This window comes from Protopterus annectens, chromosome 6.part0 (genome assembly GCF_019279795.1).
Source record: "Protopterus annectens isolate FY-2018-M chromosome 6.part0, PAN1.0, whole genome shotgun sequence".
Lineage (NCBI taxonomy): Eukaryota > Metazoa > Chordata > Ceratodontiformes > Protopteridae > Protopterus > Protopterus annectens.
In genome coordinates, this window is record NC_056737.1 from 1164495117 (window position 1) to 1164515341 (window position 20225).

Sequence of the window (20225 nt, forward strand, 5' to 3'; positions counted from 1 at the left end):
GATTTTCAGCATTTATAGTTAAGTAGTCTTGTCTTGTCACACTGTCACTCACACAGGATTGTTGATAACTGACAAGGCTGTAAGTTAATTAGTACAATACTTACTAATTAGGGTGTTTTTTTATTTAAATGTGACGATTTCTTTTTGTGTGGTCTGATTATGTTAAGAGAATGCATCTATTTGATCCAATTTCCCTTAATACCCGACATTTAGGATTCTTCCTTATGCAAGTATTTAGATTTTTAAATACATCAGTAATGTATAAACGTTGCATGCAGCTTGCTGTGGAAACCTTATCCAGCTGTAAAAGTGGGGAGGGTCTAGAATTTAAAGCAGTAAAATAGGGTTTGTTAATTAGTGTGGAAGACAGCTTCTTGAATTAATATGTGGTGTTAATTAACAGGAAATCTGATGTTGTGTAGTAATTACCACCAATATTTTTGACATAAGGAGAGTCTGAAGGTGAGTTATACCGTATAGATAATTGAGCATTAAAAAAAACTTCTGTGATTAATTTTTGTATTTATTTATTTATTTTACAGAAACATGGATAGACTTCTGAGGCTTGGAGGAGGCATGCCAGGCCTGGGTCAGGTCAGTGTCCATCAGAGTAATTTCAATTTATTTGGATTTCTGTCATTGCGTCTGCTACTGTCACTGCCTATTAAATAATTGCATAGAATTGGTTGTGGCTAGGGGGTGAGGGGTGCAACGGTGGATTCCTTCATTATCTTAGCACCTGTAAAAGTTTGCACCTGGGTTGCAGGGAATTGCATTCACAGTTATAGAGAGTGCTGTCTGTTAAATTATTTATTAATCTGTTCCCTGGGCAGGCCTGCAGGAGATGAAATTCCTTTAATACAATTCTCTTCAGTAGAGTTCAAATAGTTTGAGCTTTTATTCAGATACTACCAGCACAGCAGAAAACGGTTTATTAATTTGAAGTCTATAAATATTAACTTCTGAATTCTGAAAACTGATTGGATTTGTGTTGCTAAGGTAGTAGATAAGCTGTATTATTACTATGACGTGGGTTAGGGGTTTGCATAATGGTTAAAGGTGTTCATCACACAAAGTACAAGGTTTAACTTTTGCCTTTAATGGGGACTGGCATAGTGGTTAAGGTACTTGCCTTACAAACACAAGGTATGAGGTTTGATTATCACATTTTGTCGCTGCCTGATAATTGGTTATGTATGTGATTGTCTGTAAGGTGATTTCCTAGTATTTACCTATGAACTAAGGGCAGCCTTTATTTATAACAGTTGTCAAGATGGCTGAGCTGACTAAAGCACTGTTAAGGTTACTGTCTTCCCTGGAAGTGTGGATTCATATCCCACCTCTGATAAATGAGTTTTGTGGCCTTGTAGCTCAGGGTTAAAACACTGGTCTAATAAACCTGAGGTCATGAGTTCAAATCTCATCAACATTTCTAGTTGTCCTTTATGGGGATTAGAAGATAGCATAATAATGAAGGTGTTTACTTCAAAAACACAAGGCACATAGTTTCTCACTCTTAAAAAAAATGGCCATATTTAAATGTCCCAGAAAGACAACAAGCTTAGCATTTGCCAATACAAAAGCTTCTTTACAGAAAGAAGGAACAGTAATACAATAATAAAATAACTTGCAGTTGGTCTTACTTGTTTTCCTTCTAACCATCAAGCTTTTTTTGCTCTTGAGCACATTTGTATCCCTACCACTTGGAGTCCCCATCACTGGGTGGAGTCAAGCAATGACACGAGGGGCCATCATACAGGCAGTATTGGGGGTGGTTTGTACTGTCATATGCATCTAATAATGCATGCTTCAGAGCTGTTTCTAATGGAGCTCTCCTTTCCACTAGTTGGCTGACTTGTGCCCTAGCGATAAACTTGAAGCCCTATTATGCCCCTCCTTTTACTTGTGCATGCTTCCACTTACACGTCAATGAAGCCCCGGTTCATGTCTCTGGTGTTTATAACATTTTGTTTCCTGCAAGTCTGCTCTTGCTAGTGGTAAAATGGTAAACTAAGACCCGCTGCTTCCCTCTGGATGGATGGTCGACCTAGTGCCATCTTCTTACTGCCATTCCTCTACTACCATGCTCCTTCAGTGCTTGAGCTGCAGCTCAAATATATGCCACCTGGGCTGTAGTCAGCACTTTATTCCTCTTTGTCATAGGTATAGTTTTAATTTTATTGTATTTTTTCAGTCCCTGCTTGCCCGTTATACAAATTTCTGTGTTCATAAAGATGTATGTTTGTCTTTTATACAGTCACTTTTGTATATTCTGATCCTTTCTGCTTCTTTTAGTAATGATTTCAGTGTCATTTTTAAGTTTTGCTGAATCAGCAATTTGAAAAGAGCAAAAGTATGCATTACATGTATATGTACTGTAATGCTGTTCATTGTCTGATTTATAAAACACACTGCGTTTACTCAGTTGATACTTCTAATTTGATGCTGTTTATGATAGTTTGCTTATTGAAGACCAAAGAGATTTATGTAATTTAACAGAAGTACATAAAATAGACCGACAACCCGAGATCCGTGTCCGCATTTTATTGTAAAAGTGTCTTTGTAACTTGCATGTAAAGTGCTTATTTTACAGTCTAAAAAGTTCATAGGTAAGCACTAGGCTAACTGCCCTTGTGGGTCATTTTAAGCCTGGCCAGTTTCCCATTTTGTGCTAAAATAAGTAATTTACTTAAGTAAAATAACCTGGAAAGCTTCTCTATGTGATAAATTGAAGAAGACTGTGTGAAAAATGTTGCTCTTGTATATCCAGCCGTATTTTAAAGTTCCCATTTTCTTGTAATCTGTAATTGGATGATGCCGGAATAACTTTACACTTGCATGTTTGTGTAGGATTGGTCACACTACTAACTGCAGATGTTCTTCGTGTTTCACTGTTGCAGTCATCACATTTGGGTTATCCCTGCCAGGGTAGCCCTCGGCCGGCCTGAATACCAGAAGCTTAATATTTCTGCTTCGGTTGCTGTCGCTTGAGGACTGACGTCAGGTCGTCAGTAGTATAAAGTAAGGCAGCCGACGCCATTACATCAGTCTTTATTGCCGTGGTGCCCGAAGCAGAAGCAATTCGCACGAGTGCCGGTCGGCCGCTACCTAGGTTTTCGTCTCTGTCTCCATGTTGAAGTTGAAGTCTTCAAAAGTGAAGTACCCTGTTGGGATCCTTTTTTCTTGCTCTAACCGATGTCCGAAAAAGTTAATTGTCTCGCCTGTGGAAAGCAAATAGCACACCGAAACTTCCACTCTTACTGCATCACTTGTTTAGGCCCAGACCACGACATCCCCCGTTGTCACTTCTGTGCCTTGTTCAAAGCCAGAAATATCCATCGTCGGGCCCTTATTGTAGCCAGATATTTTCGCTTACAGTCTTCGAATTCCGATATGGCTTTGGTAAGCCACCCGACAGCAGATCTTCTGAAAAAATGTAACGATAAAGACAGAGATAGACCGCACAGGTCCAGACCTACCAACGACACTTCCGTTAAGCTAGTCGTCAGTCCTCCGGTACTCAAGTCAGGCGCATTGGCAGCCCCTGATGCCTGGCTCTGTTGCTTCGCAGGCCGCTACAGAGACCGTTTTAAGTCCAGCATGCTGCAAAACTCTTTTTCGATTAAGGATCCTGTGGTCGTCTCTACCTTGTATGGTTCCTAATTCTGAGGAAGTCCTTCGCACTACCGTATCTCGACGCAAACCAAAGTCTTCTTTCGCGACTGCCTTTCTTTTAAAAACTACAGAGTTTCTTAGGTCTAGGACTCGAACCGGACCCAAAAAAATGACGACCCACTCTCAGGCGCCTGCTACCTTGCCTCAGTCTCAAATGCTTAAAATGGCGGAAGACCTTATCATGCTGATCAGGGGAAGCCAGGCTACCCCCTCAAAAATGAAAAGAGATCTGTTCCCTGTAGTTCTGTCTGAACAAGAGTCAGATGTATCTGAACAAGAGTCAGATGTATCTGATGCTCCTGACTATGAAGATATGCAACCCCTGTCCACTTATGAGGATTCTCATGCAGAGGACTCCATTCCTTCAGCCTCTCCCCCAGAGGATTTTTCCTTTGGGGAAACCCTGTATACTTTAAGGGAGCATTTCCAATGGGAGAGTCAGGACTACCCGCAGTCCAAAAAGAGACTCAGGGAATTCTTAGATCTTCCGCAACACAGACCCTTGGCCATCCCCCAAGTCCTGGATGTGGTGGATGATGTTTTCCTTTAATCCAGCCTGACTCCTGGCACCCTACCACCTGCTCCCAGAAAACCTGACAGGTAATATAGAGTCCCTGACTCGCACAAATATCTTTTTAAAAATCCAACAGTTGACCCTGAGGTCGTTTCTCAAGGCCCAGAAGGAATTAAAGCAGTCTCTGCTAAGAGTCCCACACCCTCAGACAGGGATTCCCGAGAATTGGACAGGTGGGGTAAAAAAGTATACACCTCCGCTACTCTTGCTGTCAGACAACAACACTGTCATGTGGTACATCAACAAGCAGGGAGAGACTCACTCCTACCCTCAATGCAGGCTGGTCATGACCCTTTGATCACAGCCTCTTCCATACTACTAGAACTCCTTAAACAAAAAATGTCTTCCCTTCCTACTTGGGCAGAATGTAAAGATTTACAAGACTTGATGCATTCTGCAAACCAAGTAACTACACTTTGCACTGTGGTTTTGATGCCCTAGAAGCGTCTTGCAGGGCAGCAGTCACTGGATCTGTCATTAGAAGACATGCATGGCTTAAGGAACAACCCCCTGCCAGACCATGTCAGATCTAAGTTGTTGGATGCCCCCTTGCACAAAGATAACGTATTTGGTACTAAGGCAGAAGAGGTCTTAAAAAAGATGGAAGAAAAGGCAAAATCTATGCAAACAGTTAAGGATTTCTTACAAGTCCAGCCCCCCCAGGTTCAGCAAGCATTGCCCCTCCAAGCACTGCTCCTTTCCTGCTCTGAGTAAACCAGCCCAGCCTAGGCCCGTGGAAACAGACCACCCAGATAGCAGCCCCAGGGAATGCAGCGATCTAAACAGTGGACTACCTCCACTTCAAAACCAGGGAGTTCTAAGCCACCCCTTATGGTAATAACTCACAGTGACCGACCACCTCCTCCCCTCTGCCCACCTTTACTTCCCTGGTAGGAAAACTCTCATTTCACTCAAGCACCTAGGCCACCATAACCAAGGACCAATGGGTTCTGAACATTGTGTCTCAGGGATACAAATTCTACTTCCATATGCTTCCAACCCCAAAAGGGTTCCCAGATCTACCACCAAATCAGTGGGTAGAGGCTCAAAAGCAAATCCTTTCCCTTCTCTCTGTGAGAGCAGTAGAGCACATTCCTGCAGAGCAGATAGGCCAAGGCTTCTACTCCAAACTTTTTCTGGTACCCAGAAAAGAGGGCACCTGGCGCCCCATCCTCGATCTATCTATTCTAAACATCTTCCTGGTGATCCCAAAATTTAGAATGCTCACCCTCCAGCAGCTGCTACCCATGCTCTCCAAGGACGCTTGGTTAGCCACCCTACATCTAAAATAGGCCTACCTCCACATTCCTATCAGGGAATCCTGCAGGACGTAGCTCCGCTTCAGGGCAGGATCTAAACACTTTCAGTTCTCTACACTTCCCTTTGGCTTATGTACTGCTCCCAGATGTTTTACAAAATGCCTGGCTCCGGCCATTGCATTTCGCAGACAAAGAAATATTCAAATTTAAGCATACTTAGATGACTGCTTTATTCAGACAGACTGCCAGGAAAAGCTGCTCAAGCATCTGGCCGTTGTAAAGACACTACTAACCTCCCTAGGATACACAATCAACAAAAAGAAATCCAAACAGGTGCCCACCCAAAGGATAATCTTCCTGGGAGTAAGTCTGGATGCATCATCCTAGATGGCATTCCTTACACCAGAGAAACAAATTTTCCTGACAACCTACTTCTCTCAACTAGCCACCAGGCCCCAGCTATCTACAAGGAAGATCCTGCAAGCTCTGGAGTTCATGGCATCTTGCAATACTACTCATTCCTTGTGCCAGACTGCACATGAGGAAACTTCAGTGGTACCTAAAAAACCTTTGGTGTCAACACTTTCAAGACCTGGAAACTCTTCTACCTATAATTCCTGCCCTCAGAAAGGAATTTCTTTGGTGGGCAACAGCATGCTCCCACAACAAGGGACTGCCCTTCTCCTCACTCCACCCCGCGCTGCCCAGACCCTCACCACAGACTCATCAGACTATGCTTGGGGTGCACCCCTGGATGGCAGGTGCTTGCAGGGCCAGTGGAGCCCTCAGGAAATCCCTCTGCACATCATTCAAAAAGAGATGATGGCTGTGCAGCACGTCTTGATAGCTTTCAAACCCCTTCTCTCTCCAGGGGTTCTCCTGATCAAAAACAGACAACAACACTGTCATGTGGTACATCAACAAGCAGGGAGAGACTCACTCCTACCCTCAATGCAGGCTGGCCATGACCCTTTGATCACAGCCTCTTCCATGCAACTACACCTGTTAGCACAATTCCTATCAGGCTCTCTCAACTCTCTGGCGGACGAATTAAGCAGAAACCTTCTGGACCCACACGAGTGGCAACTCATCTGAAGTACCTCCACCCTAATAACTCAGAAATGGGGAGCCCCGAAGGTTAACCTCTTTGCCTCCCACACCAACCATCAGCTAATAAAATTCTGCACCAGGGAGCATCACTGCATGGCTTGGAAAGTGGATGCCATGTCCTTCCCCTGGGTCAATCTATGGGTCTATGCCTTTCCTCCCCTACCTCTCATCCCAAGGGGTACTGCTCAAAATAAGGGAGAAAACTCAAGGACCATTCTTATTGCTCCAGACTGGCCCTGACAACACTGGTACCCCTTGCTGCGCAGCCTTTCCCCGCTGCCTCCATGGCATCTTCTTCCGATTGCAAACCAGTTGATCCAGAGGGAAGGGGAATTCTTGCATCTCAAATTGCAGACACTCAATTGGCAGCTTGGCTTATTCCCTAACCCCGAACCAATCTGCAATGTTAAACAAACAGGTTCTTGATGTTATCCGTGAGGCCAGACGTCCTAGCACCAGAAAATCCTATGCAGATAAATGGAAAAGGTTCTGCACCTGGATCTACAGCACAGCCCTCCATCCCTCTCATCCTGTATTACTTAGCTGACTTACTACACAGTGGTCTTTCTTTCTCCTCTATAAAAATTCATGCCTCTGCTATTTCTGCTAATTTTCCCACTGAGCAGCTCCTTTTCTCACACCCTTTGATCAAACAGTTCCTCAGAGGGGCCAACAACTTGTGGCCCCCCAGAAGGGTACAAACACCAGCTTAAGACCTTAACTTTGTCTTGGAAAAGCTCACCCTGCCCCCTTTCGAACCAGATTCTTCTGCAGAGCTGAAATTTCTCTCTTGGAAGACAGCTTTCCTTCTGCCCATCACTTCAGCCAGAAGAGTCTCTGAGCTGCAAGCACTCATGGCTGTGGAACCCTTCATCATTTTCCATGCAGACAGGGTATCCCTCAGAACTAACCCATCCTTCATGTCAAAGGTGGTGTCCAGTGTGGCTCTCAACCAATCCATTCAATTGCCCACCCTCTTTCCTAATCCACAGAACAAAGGGGAAAGGATTCTGCACTCTCTAGATGTGCACAGACAGCTCAGATTATATCTCGACAGGACTAAATTCTTCAGAAAGTCTGATCAATTGCTGGTTAGCTTTGCTACAGGAAAAGAAGGCAAAGCCATCTCCAAGCAAACCATTTCCAAATGGATAGCACACTGCATCCATTTCTGTTACAAACAGCATGGAAAGCCTACCAGTAAGGGGGTCAGGACACACTCCACCAGAGCAGGCTCCACCTCTACAGCTTTCCTAAGAGGAGTCCCCACCAGGGACATCCTTGAGGTTGCCACCTTGGACATCTGTTCACACTTTTACCAAGCAGTACCACCTGCCTCTCTTCTCCAAATCCAGGGAAGAGTTTGCTTCTGCAGTCCTGCAGGGCATCCTAGCCAGCCCCTAGTTTCCTTGACTGGCTCCACCCATTTCTTCAGCATTGGGAATCTACCCAAATGTTATGACTGCAGCAGTGAAACATGAAGAACATATTACAGTTGCGTACACTTACCATAAATGTAGATGTTAGAGTGTATTCACTGTTGCAGTCCTGGTTTCCCTCCCTCCATCCCCCTTTTTTTTTCTCTTTCTTTCCTTACAAAGGGACACATTGGTATTTATTTTCCACTGGTGGGGTTCTTCCACCAGAACCTGGCCTGCTACTTTGGGGGCTCCTGACAGGTTAGGGCAAGAAGAACTGATGTAATGACGTCGGCTGCCTTACTTTATGCTACTGACGACCTGACGTCAGTCCTCAAACGATGGCAACTGACGCAGAAATACTAAGCCTCTGGTATTTGGGACGGCCGAGGGTACCCTGGCAGGGATAACCCAAATGTGATGACTGCAACAGTGAATATACTTGAACATCTACACTTATGGTACGTGTACACAACTGTACTTTTCAAGTGATGAACTTGCTTGTCATAAAGGGACTAAGGGTTTAGTACATTTTAATTCCTGCTGTAATTCTGCGTGTGATTTTCTGTAGTAGTACAAGGACGTCTGGACCAGGTACCTGTTGTGGTTGATACTCTTGACTGTATCTGTTTTTGTGGAAAAGGGTATTGGGAGGAGGTTATCTTAATGGCAGCTTACCAGTGGGGCTGTTTAGGAGGGTGGACTGTCTGGGCATAATTAAATATTGGGAGAAGAGTACAGTGACACAGCTGTCTTCATTGTCACAGGATTGTTTTGGCTGTTTATAACCTTGTCTCTGATTTAACCGAATGTTCTGTGCACCCATATCTGAATATGATGGACAGAATCCTGTCTGCACCCTCTATCAGTTCATTGGTTTGAGCCTGAAGTTTACAGCCTATTGTTGGCTTCCCAGTGGTGCTTTCCACTGCAGTTTTTACATAAAACCAATTTAGACATTTCATTATACGTTGGGCAGAGGACACCTCTGTAACCCATAAGGAACATGAATATTACAAAGAACATCTATTGTTATTTATCGTTGCAGGCATCACTTCTGTGATTCCTGCTGGTAAGACCACAGTGCACCAGCCTGACTTCCAGAGCTTTACCCTCCCAACTTTAGTTGACTGCCTTCCACTCAGATGTCAGAATGTCGATGGATTACTGACTTGTTCCTTCTTTGGTTGATACACAATGGTCTGATTTTAAATCATGTTTCATTGCCATAAAATCTTTCATACTAATATAATTTTTATGATTTTGCCATTTATTTGTAGTCCTAATTTGCACCCTTTTTGCCAAATATTACGATGCTCCATTTTTTTGCATGTGGCATTAAAGTCAATGTCATTACAACTGAATCAGAGTAGTATGTTTTTAGGATATTTTAGAGTGCTTTGGCAGGTTTTATGGAAGTAATTATGCTGCACAGTTTTCAGCATGAGCATGTTTTTCTTGTCTAATGTTTTTTTTACTTTTAAGTCTGAGAAATACAGTTTGAAAAATCCCAGTAAAGATCTTGTGGAACAGTTCTGATACCCTCCCCCCTTTTACTCATTGCATACTTGTGGTTTAATTAGTGTTTTACCCAATGAACCCCATATGAATTGACATTTAAAGCACTGAATTTGTCATTTGTTCTTTTTTGTGGAGTACTGTTGAATGCCTTTACAAAGTCAGGATAAAACAACATGCACTGTTATTTCTTAAAATGCTACTTTTACTTCTTCAGTGAATGCCATTAGGTTCAAAAGGCAAGCTCTTCCCTTAAACTTGTATTGTTCCATTTGTGACAGACGTACGTCATGCGTTGCATTATGGGTCTATAATTGTACATAGACTGTTGGCACAGCTGTGGTTCTTAAATTGTTTTGGTCTGTCACCCCTTCTTTGTGAACCAGTGGCCAGTGCATCATTTCACCATTGATCAGGAACGTGCACTTAACTAGAATTTTGTATAACGTAATAGGTAGGGGTTTAGATAAGTGATGTTCTGTAGTCCTATCTCGCCTTCATTCTTACACATGGGTTTGTAGCTGATCCTCTGCTCCGACTCGGCCTTTTTACAAGTTCAAAGTCTTCTAGTTGGCTTGTGGCTAGGTAGGTATCCCATGGTGCACCAGTACAATCCCAGATCTTGTTTGCCACGTCGAGTTTGGATGTGCTTCTTCTTGGCCGTGGCTAAGTCTAACACATTTTGCTATTTTTTTACTTAATTCTGCTGTTTTTCATATTTATATAGCTGCATATAGCTGTTACTAGTGTTGTTTTTGTAGCTAGATAGTTTAGCAGTTGCTAGAGTTCTTTTTGTGTTAAGTATTTCTGAGAACAGTTAGTTTCTTCACTGGGGTTGTTTTCTGTATATTTATATATCCCTAGTTCAGATATTGTTGATAGTAGTGGTTGTAGGCGCCTTTGCACGTAGTTTAGACTGTGTGTGCATTAGTTCAAAATTAGGTAAGCTTTATCTGTGTGCTTAGATTAAAATAAATAGTTTTGCTTGCAGAGCTCTCCGCTTATTTGCATTTGCAGTTAGAACGGGGTTTTTTACCTTCGTTCTCCTGATTTGAATTTAGTGATTGTATTTCTTCACTGGTGTGTGTGTGAGACTATTATAATGTTCTAATGTTCATCGTGTTACCCTGCTGCAGTGATCACACTTGGGTTATCCTGCCGTCAGGCAGTCCCGCATTCGGCCCGAATTCCAAAGTCTTGGTCTGGCGTCGGTTGCTGTCGCTTCTTCCCTGACGTCAGTGCGCCGAGGGTATACGAGAGGCATCCGACGCCATTTTCTAGAGTCTTTCTTGCCGCGCGGTGCCCGAAGCAGAAGCAGTTCGCAAGTGCCGGTCGACAGACACCTGAGATTTTCTAATCGAGTTTCAGTCCGAAGTCTTCAAAGCTAAGTACCCCGTTGGGGAACCTTTTCTTGCCTCAGTCCGATGTCAGAAAAAGTTAACAATTGCATTTCTTGTGGGAAGCAAATACCTCATAAGGACTTTCATTCTTTTTGTATACCTTGCCTAGGCCCAGACCACGACGTCACTGGTTGTCGGTTTTGTGCTAGGTTCAATAAGCAAAGTATAAAGCGACTCTTTGATTTCGCACGTCACTACTTCTGTAGGAAATTTAATTACACTATGCCGTTGGAGCAACCGACTACCGGCGTGCATAAAAAACGCAAAGATAAAGATAGGCAGCTTAGATCCAAACCAGACGCCGAGCTCTCGGCTGGGCTGGTCGCCAGTTCTCCGGTTTTCAGTGAGGCGCTTACGCAGCCCCTGGCTACCGCTGAATTGGATCCCCAGACTGCTTCGGATTCTCCAGCAGAGAGTTCTAGGCCGATGCAGCCATTTTCTTTAGGCCCTACTGACATCATTGCAGTAGGAGCAGCCGGTGCTGTAGAAACACCTTCGGTTTCTGAAGGTGTCTTCAGACTGACTACTCTCACCATAAAATCTTATGCTAAGCTCAAGACTCCTCTAAAACCAAAAAAGACTACACTTCAGTCTCCTGGTCAAGGCCCTATGCCTAAGAAGCAGATGCTTAAAATGGCTGAAGATTTAATTCCTTTGATCAGGGGTTCCCAACCCCCCCCCCCCACTCGACAAAAGGCCTAGACAAGAGGAGGATTATGCCTCCTCTGATCAAGTGTCTGTTTCCTCAGGCTCCTCTGAGGAACAGGATTACTCCTTTCCCCCTTATGAAGATTCTGATGCTGAAGACTCCATTCCCCCTGAAGATTCTTCCTTTGGGGAAACCTTACATACCATGAGGGAACATTTCCACTGGGAAGGTCAGGACTACTCCGACTCAAATAAAAGGCTCAGAGAGTTTCTTTTACTCCCCCAACACAGACCACTTGCTATCCCACCAGTTTTAGACATTGTGGATGATGTTTTCTTAGAATCTAGTCTAAATCCAGATTCTCTGCCTCCTGCTCCAGCCAAACCAGATAGATCCTATAGAGTGCCTGACTCACACAAATTCCTATACAAAAGCCTTGTTGCTGATCCAGAGACAATCTCCCAGGGTCCCAAAGGGGCTAAGGCTTCTATGGCTAAAAATCCTGTACCCTCTGAAAGGGACTCCAGAGCACTAGATAGGTGGGGGAAGAAGGTTTACACCTCAGCTACTGTAGCTATGAGAGCACTAAATTGTCAATTTCACATGCTTAAATGCCAGCAATTCCTAATGTCTCAAATAAAACAAAAGATGGGCACGCACCCTCAACAGTCTGACTTCAAGGAAATGCAGGATCTGTTGCATACAGCTGAACAGGTGGGCAAACATACTTTACAATGTGGTTTTGATGCCTTGGAAGCTTCCTCTAGAGCAGCTGTTACTGGGTCCGTCCGTTATACGTAGACATGCTTGGTTAAAGGAACTATCTCTGCCTTATCATGTTAAAGCAAAGTTACTAGATGCACCCTTACAACAGGATGTCTTATTTGGGGTTAAAGCAGAGGAAGTTTTAAAGAAAATGGAGGATAAGGCAAAATCTATGTAGATGGTCAAAGATTTCTTACAGGTACAGCCCCCACGCTTCAGCAGAAATTGTCCAACAAAAAATTGGTCCTTTCCAGCTACAAAATACAAATGGAGAACACCAACTGCTGCAAGTTAGAATTTTTTAATTCTGGTACCTCGCCTTCTCCTGGAATACATTTTACATAATACTCCACCCATTTTTATACAAATTTTTGATTAAATAATTGATGCACCATCCCCCAATTAAATAATTAAATTCATTTTCTTACTATTTTAGTGAAACAAATTTGGCATCTCTTAAACAAAACTATACAACATATTAACTGGAGAATAAATAACATTCATTTCATAAATACTTTTAGTAATGTATACATAAATATGAATATTGTTACTAATAATATATACCTATTATTTATTTAATATGACCCTTGCAAGCAATCCCTTTTCTTAAATGTTAGAAAATATTAAGAAATATGTGAAAAAAAGTAGAAGGGTGGAGAATGAGTTGGGTATTATAACAAGGTCCAGTAATAGGGTTAGATTCCGGGGGATCGGGCACTCTGGAAATCATGAAATCTATGATAAAAATAGTGGTAGGATAAAGGATTCAAATGAAAAAATATTTTTTGTGTCTAGATTTTCCCATTTTTCTCAAATTTTGAAGGGATTAGTGGATAGATTTTGGCCAATCATTTATGAAGATGAGAAGATAGGAAAACTTTTTCCGTCACGGGTGACCTTTTCATATAAGAGATATTTTAATCTCAGGGAAATTCTAAATTTTAGAAAAAATGATGGAGGGGGTGAAGATGATAGAAAGGGATCATTCAGGTGCGGAAGATGTAAAGTGTGTAAGTGGATTAGGAACCTGGATGGTTGCAAAATTAATGGGGTCAAATACAAGGCCACTGAATTTTATGACTGCAACTCAACTGGGGTTGTGTATATCATAGGATGTGGCTGTGAGAGACAAAATTGGTACATAGGACAAACCACTAGAAGGGTTAAATTAAGGATTTTGGAACACCTAGGATATATAAGGCACAAGAGGCTAGAGAGCCCAGTGGGAAAACATTTTGCTGACAATCATGGGGGGGTCCCAGATGGTTTTGTCTTCAGTGTTTTAGGTAAACCAAATGTATATGCTAATGAGGCCATATTTCGTGAGAAATTACTTTTGATGGAGTCAAGGTTCATTCTCAATTTAAAAACTATGTTTCCCAATGGAATGAATATGGAGGTGTAATGTATTTTTTCATATAATTTTTTCATGAATTTTTTTATATATTTTCCAACATTAATTTTTTCACATAAAATTTTTTTCACATATTTCTTAATATTTTCTAACATTTAAGAAAAGGGATTGCTTGCAAGGGTCATATTAAATAAATAATAGGTATATATTATTAGTAACAATATTCATATTTATGTATACATTACTAAAAGTATTTATGAAATGAATGTTATTTATTCTCCAGTTAATATGTTGTATAGTTTTGTTTAAGAGATGCCAAATTTGTTTCACTAAAATAGTAAGAAAATGAATTTAATTATTTAATTGGGGGATGGTGCATCAATTATTTAATCAAAAATTTGTATAAAAATGGGTGGAGTATTATGTAAAATGTATTCCAGGAGAAGGCGAAGGCCGAGGTACCAGAATTAAAAAATTCTAACTTGCAGCAGTTGGTGTTCTCCATTTGTATTTTGTTTCCTTTCCAGCTACAGACAGACCACAGAGGGGTAAATACAGACGCCCAAGGGGCAGAGGACAACCACAAGCCCAGTACAAACCTCGCCAGTGGGGCACTACAACACAGAAGGGAGGAGAAGACAGGTCCCAATCTACTAGAAGGCAAACTCAATGACTTGCACCTCATCTGGCCAAGCAACACTCTCTTGGCAGCCCCCTTGGGAGGAAAACTCGCACTTTTTTCAGACAACTGGCACATTGTCACAAAGGACAAATGGGTCCTAGACATAATTTTACGAGGATACAGATTCCATTTTCACACCTTGCCAATGAAAAGAGGAATGCCAAACCTGCCACAAAATCAATGGGCAGAGGCACAAAAACAAATTACAGCTCTCATGGACATGAGAGCCATTCAACTGGTACCTACTCGAGAGCAAGGCCAAGGATTTTACTCAAGACTCTTTCTAGTGCCCAGAAAGGGCAATACCTGGAGACCAATTCTGGACCTTTCAATTCTAAACACCTACTTGCAAGTACCCAAATTCAAGATGCTAACACTATAGCAGCTTCTTCCCATGTTGGGCAAGGAAGCATGGCTAGTAACGTTGGACCTCAAGGAGGCATACCTGCATGTCCCTATCAGACAATGTTGCAGAAGATACCTCCCTTTCATTGCAGGTTCAACCCATTACCAATTCTCTGCACTGCCCTTTGGCTTCTCTACTGCGCCCAGAGTCTTCACAAAATGCCTGGCACCAGTAATTGCATACTGCAGACAAAGAGGAATTCAAATATACCCATACCTGGATGACTGCCTCATCCAAGCAGAAAGCAAGGACATTCTATTACATCATCTGGCTTTTGTGAAACATCTACTAAATTGCCTGGGGTACACAGTAAACGAAAAGAAGTCAAAACTAGTACCTTCACAAAATATGACATTCCTGGGTGCCAGCTTGAATACAACGGCCCAGAAGGCTTATCTGACGCCAGACAAACGACTACAACTGACTCAATATTTCAAAACAATGGCAACAAAGGCCCAATTAACTGCAAGAAAAATTCTGCAGGCCTTGGGCTTCATGGCATCTTGCATACTACTAATACCATTTGCAAAGCTGCATATGAGGAAATTACAGTGGTACCTAAAAAGCGTATGGTCTCAACACAGCCACAGCTTGGACACAATGATATCTCTCATTCCCTGCCTACAACAGGAGTTTCTATGGTGGTCACAGGCATGTCACCTCAACAAGGGTCAGCCTTTCACCTTGCCCCCAGCCAGGCAAACTATCACAACAGATGCATCAGATTACGCCTGGGGGCCTCACATGGCAGGACAGTGCATTCAAGGCGTATGGACTGCAGATCAAAGGAATCTGCACATCAATCAAAAGGAGATGCTAGCTGTACAGAAAGCTCCGACACCCTTCAAGGATCTATTACATCCAGGACAACTGACAATAAAGACGGACAACACCACAGTAATGTGGTACATAAACAAACAAGGGGGTACCCACTCCTACCCTCTGTGCAGGCAAGCAACGACCTTATGGAACACAGCTCTGGCTTACCAAGTTCAGTTACAAGCTCAATTCCTGCCAGGACAGAAGAATACATTGGCAGACGACCTCAGCAGAAACATCATGGATCCCCACGAGTGGAAACTAGACCCACAAGTATTTACAATGATAACTCAAAAATGGGGCCTTCCAGACATAGACCTGTTTGCCAGCCCTCAAAACTATCAACTAACAAAATTTTGTACAAGGGCACTTCACCATCAAGCGTGGAAAGTGGACGCACTCTCTTTCAGTTGGAAAAACCTGACAGTATATGCCTTCCCTCCATTGCCTCTCCTCACAAAAGGTACTTCTGAAAGTCAAAAAGGAGAGACCTCGACTGATTCTCATAGCCCCAGACTGGCCACGCCAGCACTGGTACCCGCTATTGAAGAATATGGCCCACGGCCCACCATGGATATTACCACAAATTTCCCATTTACTCACACAACAAAACAATCAGATTCTTCACAGCCAGCTCAAAACCTTAAATCTGGCTGCATGGCAGATCAACTAAGCATCCAGCCAGCTCTTCTTTCCCAAGCAGTTATGGATGTTATTCTGGAAGCTAGGAGGCCAAGCACCAGGAAGGCTTATTCGGACAAATGGAAAAGGTTTTGTGCCTGGAACCAATCAAAAGGCCAAGACATAATTCAGCCTCACATGCCTCACATTCTACAGTATTTAACTGAGATGTTGCACAAAGGACTTTCTTTCTCCTCCATTAAAATCCATGCTTCAGCTATTTCAGCCCACTACAACACGGATCCACCTTTATTTTCGCATCCACTTCTAAGGCAGTTCCTCAGAGGGGCAAAAAACATTAGACCCCCCAGGAGAGCACCTACACCAACATGGGACCTCAATTTTGTTCTGGAAAAACTAACGCTACCTCCCTTTGAACCAGCTTTCTCTGCAGATCTTCAGTTCTTATCATGGAAGACTGCCCTGCTGCTAGCAATGACTTCAGCTAGAAGAGTCTCAGAGCTGCAGGCACTAATGGCAGTGGAACCTTTCCTTATTTTTCATCAAGACAGGGTTTCCCTACGAACTAATCCTTCCTTTATGCCTAAGGTGGTTTCCAGTGTGGCTTTAAATCAAACCATCCACTTACCCACCTTTTTCCCAAATCCACAGAACAAAGGTGAGAGACTCCTGCATTCCATGGACATTCACAGGCAACTTCATTACTACTTGGACAAAACTAAGGCTTTCAGAAAATCTGACCAGCTCTTTATATCCTATGCTACAGCTTCTCAAGGGAGGGCTATTATCAAAGCAAACCATTTCCAAATGGATAGGTCATTGCATACGTTTTTGCTACACCCATCATGGAAAACCAGTTCCTGCTACCATTAGGCCCCACTCTACCAGGGCAACAGCTACTTCTACAGCCTTTCTCAGGGGGGTTCCAACCAAGGAGATTTTGGAAGCTGCAACTTGGAGTTCAGTACACACCTTTACCAAACACTATCACTTACCACTTTACTCTAAGACCAGGGCGGGCTTCGCCACTGCAGTTCTGCAGGGCCTTCTAGCCTCCTCTAACCCTCTATGATACCTCCACCCATCCTTAGTTTTGGGATTCAACCCAAGTGTGATGACTGCAGCAGGGTAACACGATGAACATAGTACAGTTTTGTACCTACCATAAATGTAGATGTTAGAGTGTACACCCTGCTGCAGTCCAGGTTACCCTCCCTCTATCCCCTATGACCTACTGGCTAAATCTCTTCAATACCTTCCTGATGTATTTGCTTATAGCTGAAGGGATTTTGTGTTTGTGCAAGTTTACTCAATTTGGTATTAATTACTGACCACCTTTTTGGGGGCACCTGACATCTGGGGCAAGAAAAACTGAAGAAAATGGCGTCGGTTGCATTATATATACCCCTGGCACACTGACGTCAGGGAAGAAACGACAGCAACCGACGCCGGACCAAGACTTTGGAATTCCAGCCAACTGTGGGGACCGCCTGACGACAGGATAACCCAAGTGTGATGACTGCAGCAGGGTGTACACTCGAACATCTACATTTATGGTAGGTAAAAAACTGTACTTTTTGTACCTACCATAAATGTAGATGTTCGAGTGTATACCCTGCTGCAGTCCAGGTTACCCTCCCTCCATCCCCTCTGACCTAACTAAGACCTTTCTATACCTTTAAATCTGTTACAACCCTTGTGGTGTATCTGCTTATAACTGGAGGGATTTTGTGTTTATGCTACACTTTTTATTATTGGTACTATCTACTGACCACCATTTGGGAGGGGGCAGCTGACATCTGGGGCAAGAAAAACTGAAGAAAATGGCGTCGGATGCCTCTCGTATACCCCTGGTGCACTGATGTCAGGGAAGAAGTGACCGCAACCGACGCCGGACCAAGACTTTGGAATTCAGGCCGACTGCGCGACCGCCTGACGGCAGGATAACCCAAGTATGATGACTGCAGCAGGGTATACACTTGAACATCTACATTTATGGTAGGTACAAAACTGTACTTTGTCTTTCTGATACTTTCCTTTCTAGGTCCGTTTTAGTTAGAGGACCTATGTTTTTCTCCCTTCTTTCTCTACCAGGGCTAGGCCCATTTAAGTCAGAGGACCCAGTCTGCGTGGTTGTGTCCTTGGTACTTTAAGGACTAGGCCCGTTTAAGTTAGAGGACCTAGTCTTCCAACTTTCCCTTTCTTCTCTGTGTGTCTGATTGCAATCTTCTGTGAGATGTCTAAGGAGGTCAAGGATCATAAGCCATCTGGCTTTAAAAAGTGTCTGAAATGTTCACAGAAGATGTCTATAATGAATGGCCACAGTAACTCTGTATACTGTCTTGGGGCCATCCACTTACAGGAAGCATGCCTATTTTGTCACTCATTTAGTGCCAGGGTATTGCAATAGAGAAAGAATAAACTTATTTTAAAAGGTCTCCTTAAGCCCTCTTTTGAGGAAGATCTGGCTAGCTCTTCCTCCTCTGCTAAGTCTCTTGGATCGAAAAAGGAGAAATCTAAATCTTCTAAGAGGCCCTCCCCGGCTGGTGCATCGGAGCCGCCTCTCAAAATTTCTAAATCTGACAAACCTGCTGCCTCCTTGTCTACACTGATTTCGGTGCCGATCGAGGGTACTACTTCTACTACTACTGTTGCTACAGTGTTGGCACCAGGTAGTTCGAAGCCAACCACTGATAGAAGACATCAGAGCCAGTCTACGGATCCCTTACCGGTCTCCCCTACATTAAGGTCACCCATATTACAGAGATCCCGTTCTCCCACTCTGTCTTCCAGATCTTCTAGGAGCTTATCGGAAGAAGATGTGGAGAGAGTAGTGCTGAGACTCCTGAAGTCATCTGCCTTACTAAATTGTCGGTCGGTTCCGTGGCTACTTGAGTCCGCCTCCCCTTCTGTGATTCCTACTCCGAGCCGTGCTGGACTTTTGGAGCCGGAGCGTTCGGTACCAGCTCCCCTTGAGGTTGTTTTGGAGCCGGGTTCCGCTCCGACACACTCGGTGCCCTCTGTGGTGTCTAGGAGCTGAAGCTCCCCAGTCGGCCCCGGTAGGGATGTCTAGAACCGAACCTCTTTGGTTCTGAGCCTTCCTCTTGGCGTGTCGGCTAGGGTGAGCTCGGACCCTACATCTATTTCGGAGCCAGTGGCTCTGGAACTGATGGCATCCTCGGTCTACTAGGAGCCGGGGAGGTCTTTGGAGCCGGAGAGGTCGGCATTCGAGATGATGGGGAGTGTGCTGTCCCAATCATCAGCTCCTACCAGGGGTACCGACACTCTTCACCCTAGGGCACCTACTTCTGTCTCAGCACCTACTTTCCTCTCTGGACAGCAGAGATCCGCAGCCTCAGGAGCCACCGGCTGGTGGCCCCCATTCTTCCGAGACCTCCCCAGAATGTCCTTCTGAGGAGCCCACATGGAAGAGGACATGCAAGAGGAAGCATGTAGACTCCCAGGATGAGCCTCTTACCTCGGACATCGACCTCGTGGAGTCATTAGGGTCCCCCAAGTCATCCTCTGATGATGTCTCCTTTGTAGACATCCTGGAGATCCTTAAGCAGAGGTTCGGCTGGCCCACTGTCACCCCTTCTGATGAGGAGTCTGTGTACCTGAAGGCTTTCGGGTCTCAACCTTCAGCCTCTTGGGTGTCTCCACCCTTCAAACTGTTAGAGCTCATTAGTCGGAAGGTGTGGGATACTCCTGATGCCGTGGAGCCAGTCCCCAGTAGACCAAATAAGTTTCTATCAGCTCCCAAGGAGAAGGAATTTTTGTCAAAGGGTGTTCCCTTGGATGCCATGGTGGTGGTGGCGGCCCTAAGAAGAAACTAGTGGAGACTTCTTCTGTTCATCCGCCAAATAAAGAATCTCGAACGATGGACAGATACAGGAAGAATATCTTTTCGTTAGCGGCATTTACTCTTAGATCGCTGAACTACCTTACACACTT

General features: G+C 43.8%; 1 protein-coding gene across 1 annotated transcript in view; it reads left to right on the forward strand.

The window, feature by feature from the left end:
* Positions 1 to 542: 542 nt before the first annotated feature.
* PSMD14 (proteasome 26S subunit, non-ATPase 14) overlaps positions 543 to 20225 on the forward strand; it is a gene marked incomplete at its 5' end in the record, with an annotated part of 1148793 nt that continues 1129110 nt past the window's right edge. The window contains 1 exon segment of the mRNA XM_044074781.1: positions 543 to 594. Coding sequence (XP_043930716.1) covers positions 547 to 594 — 48 coding nt within the window.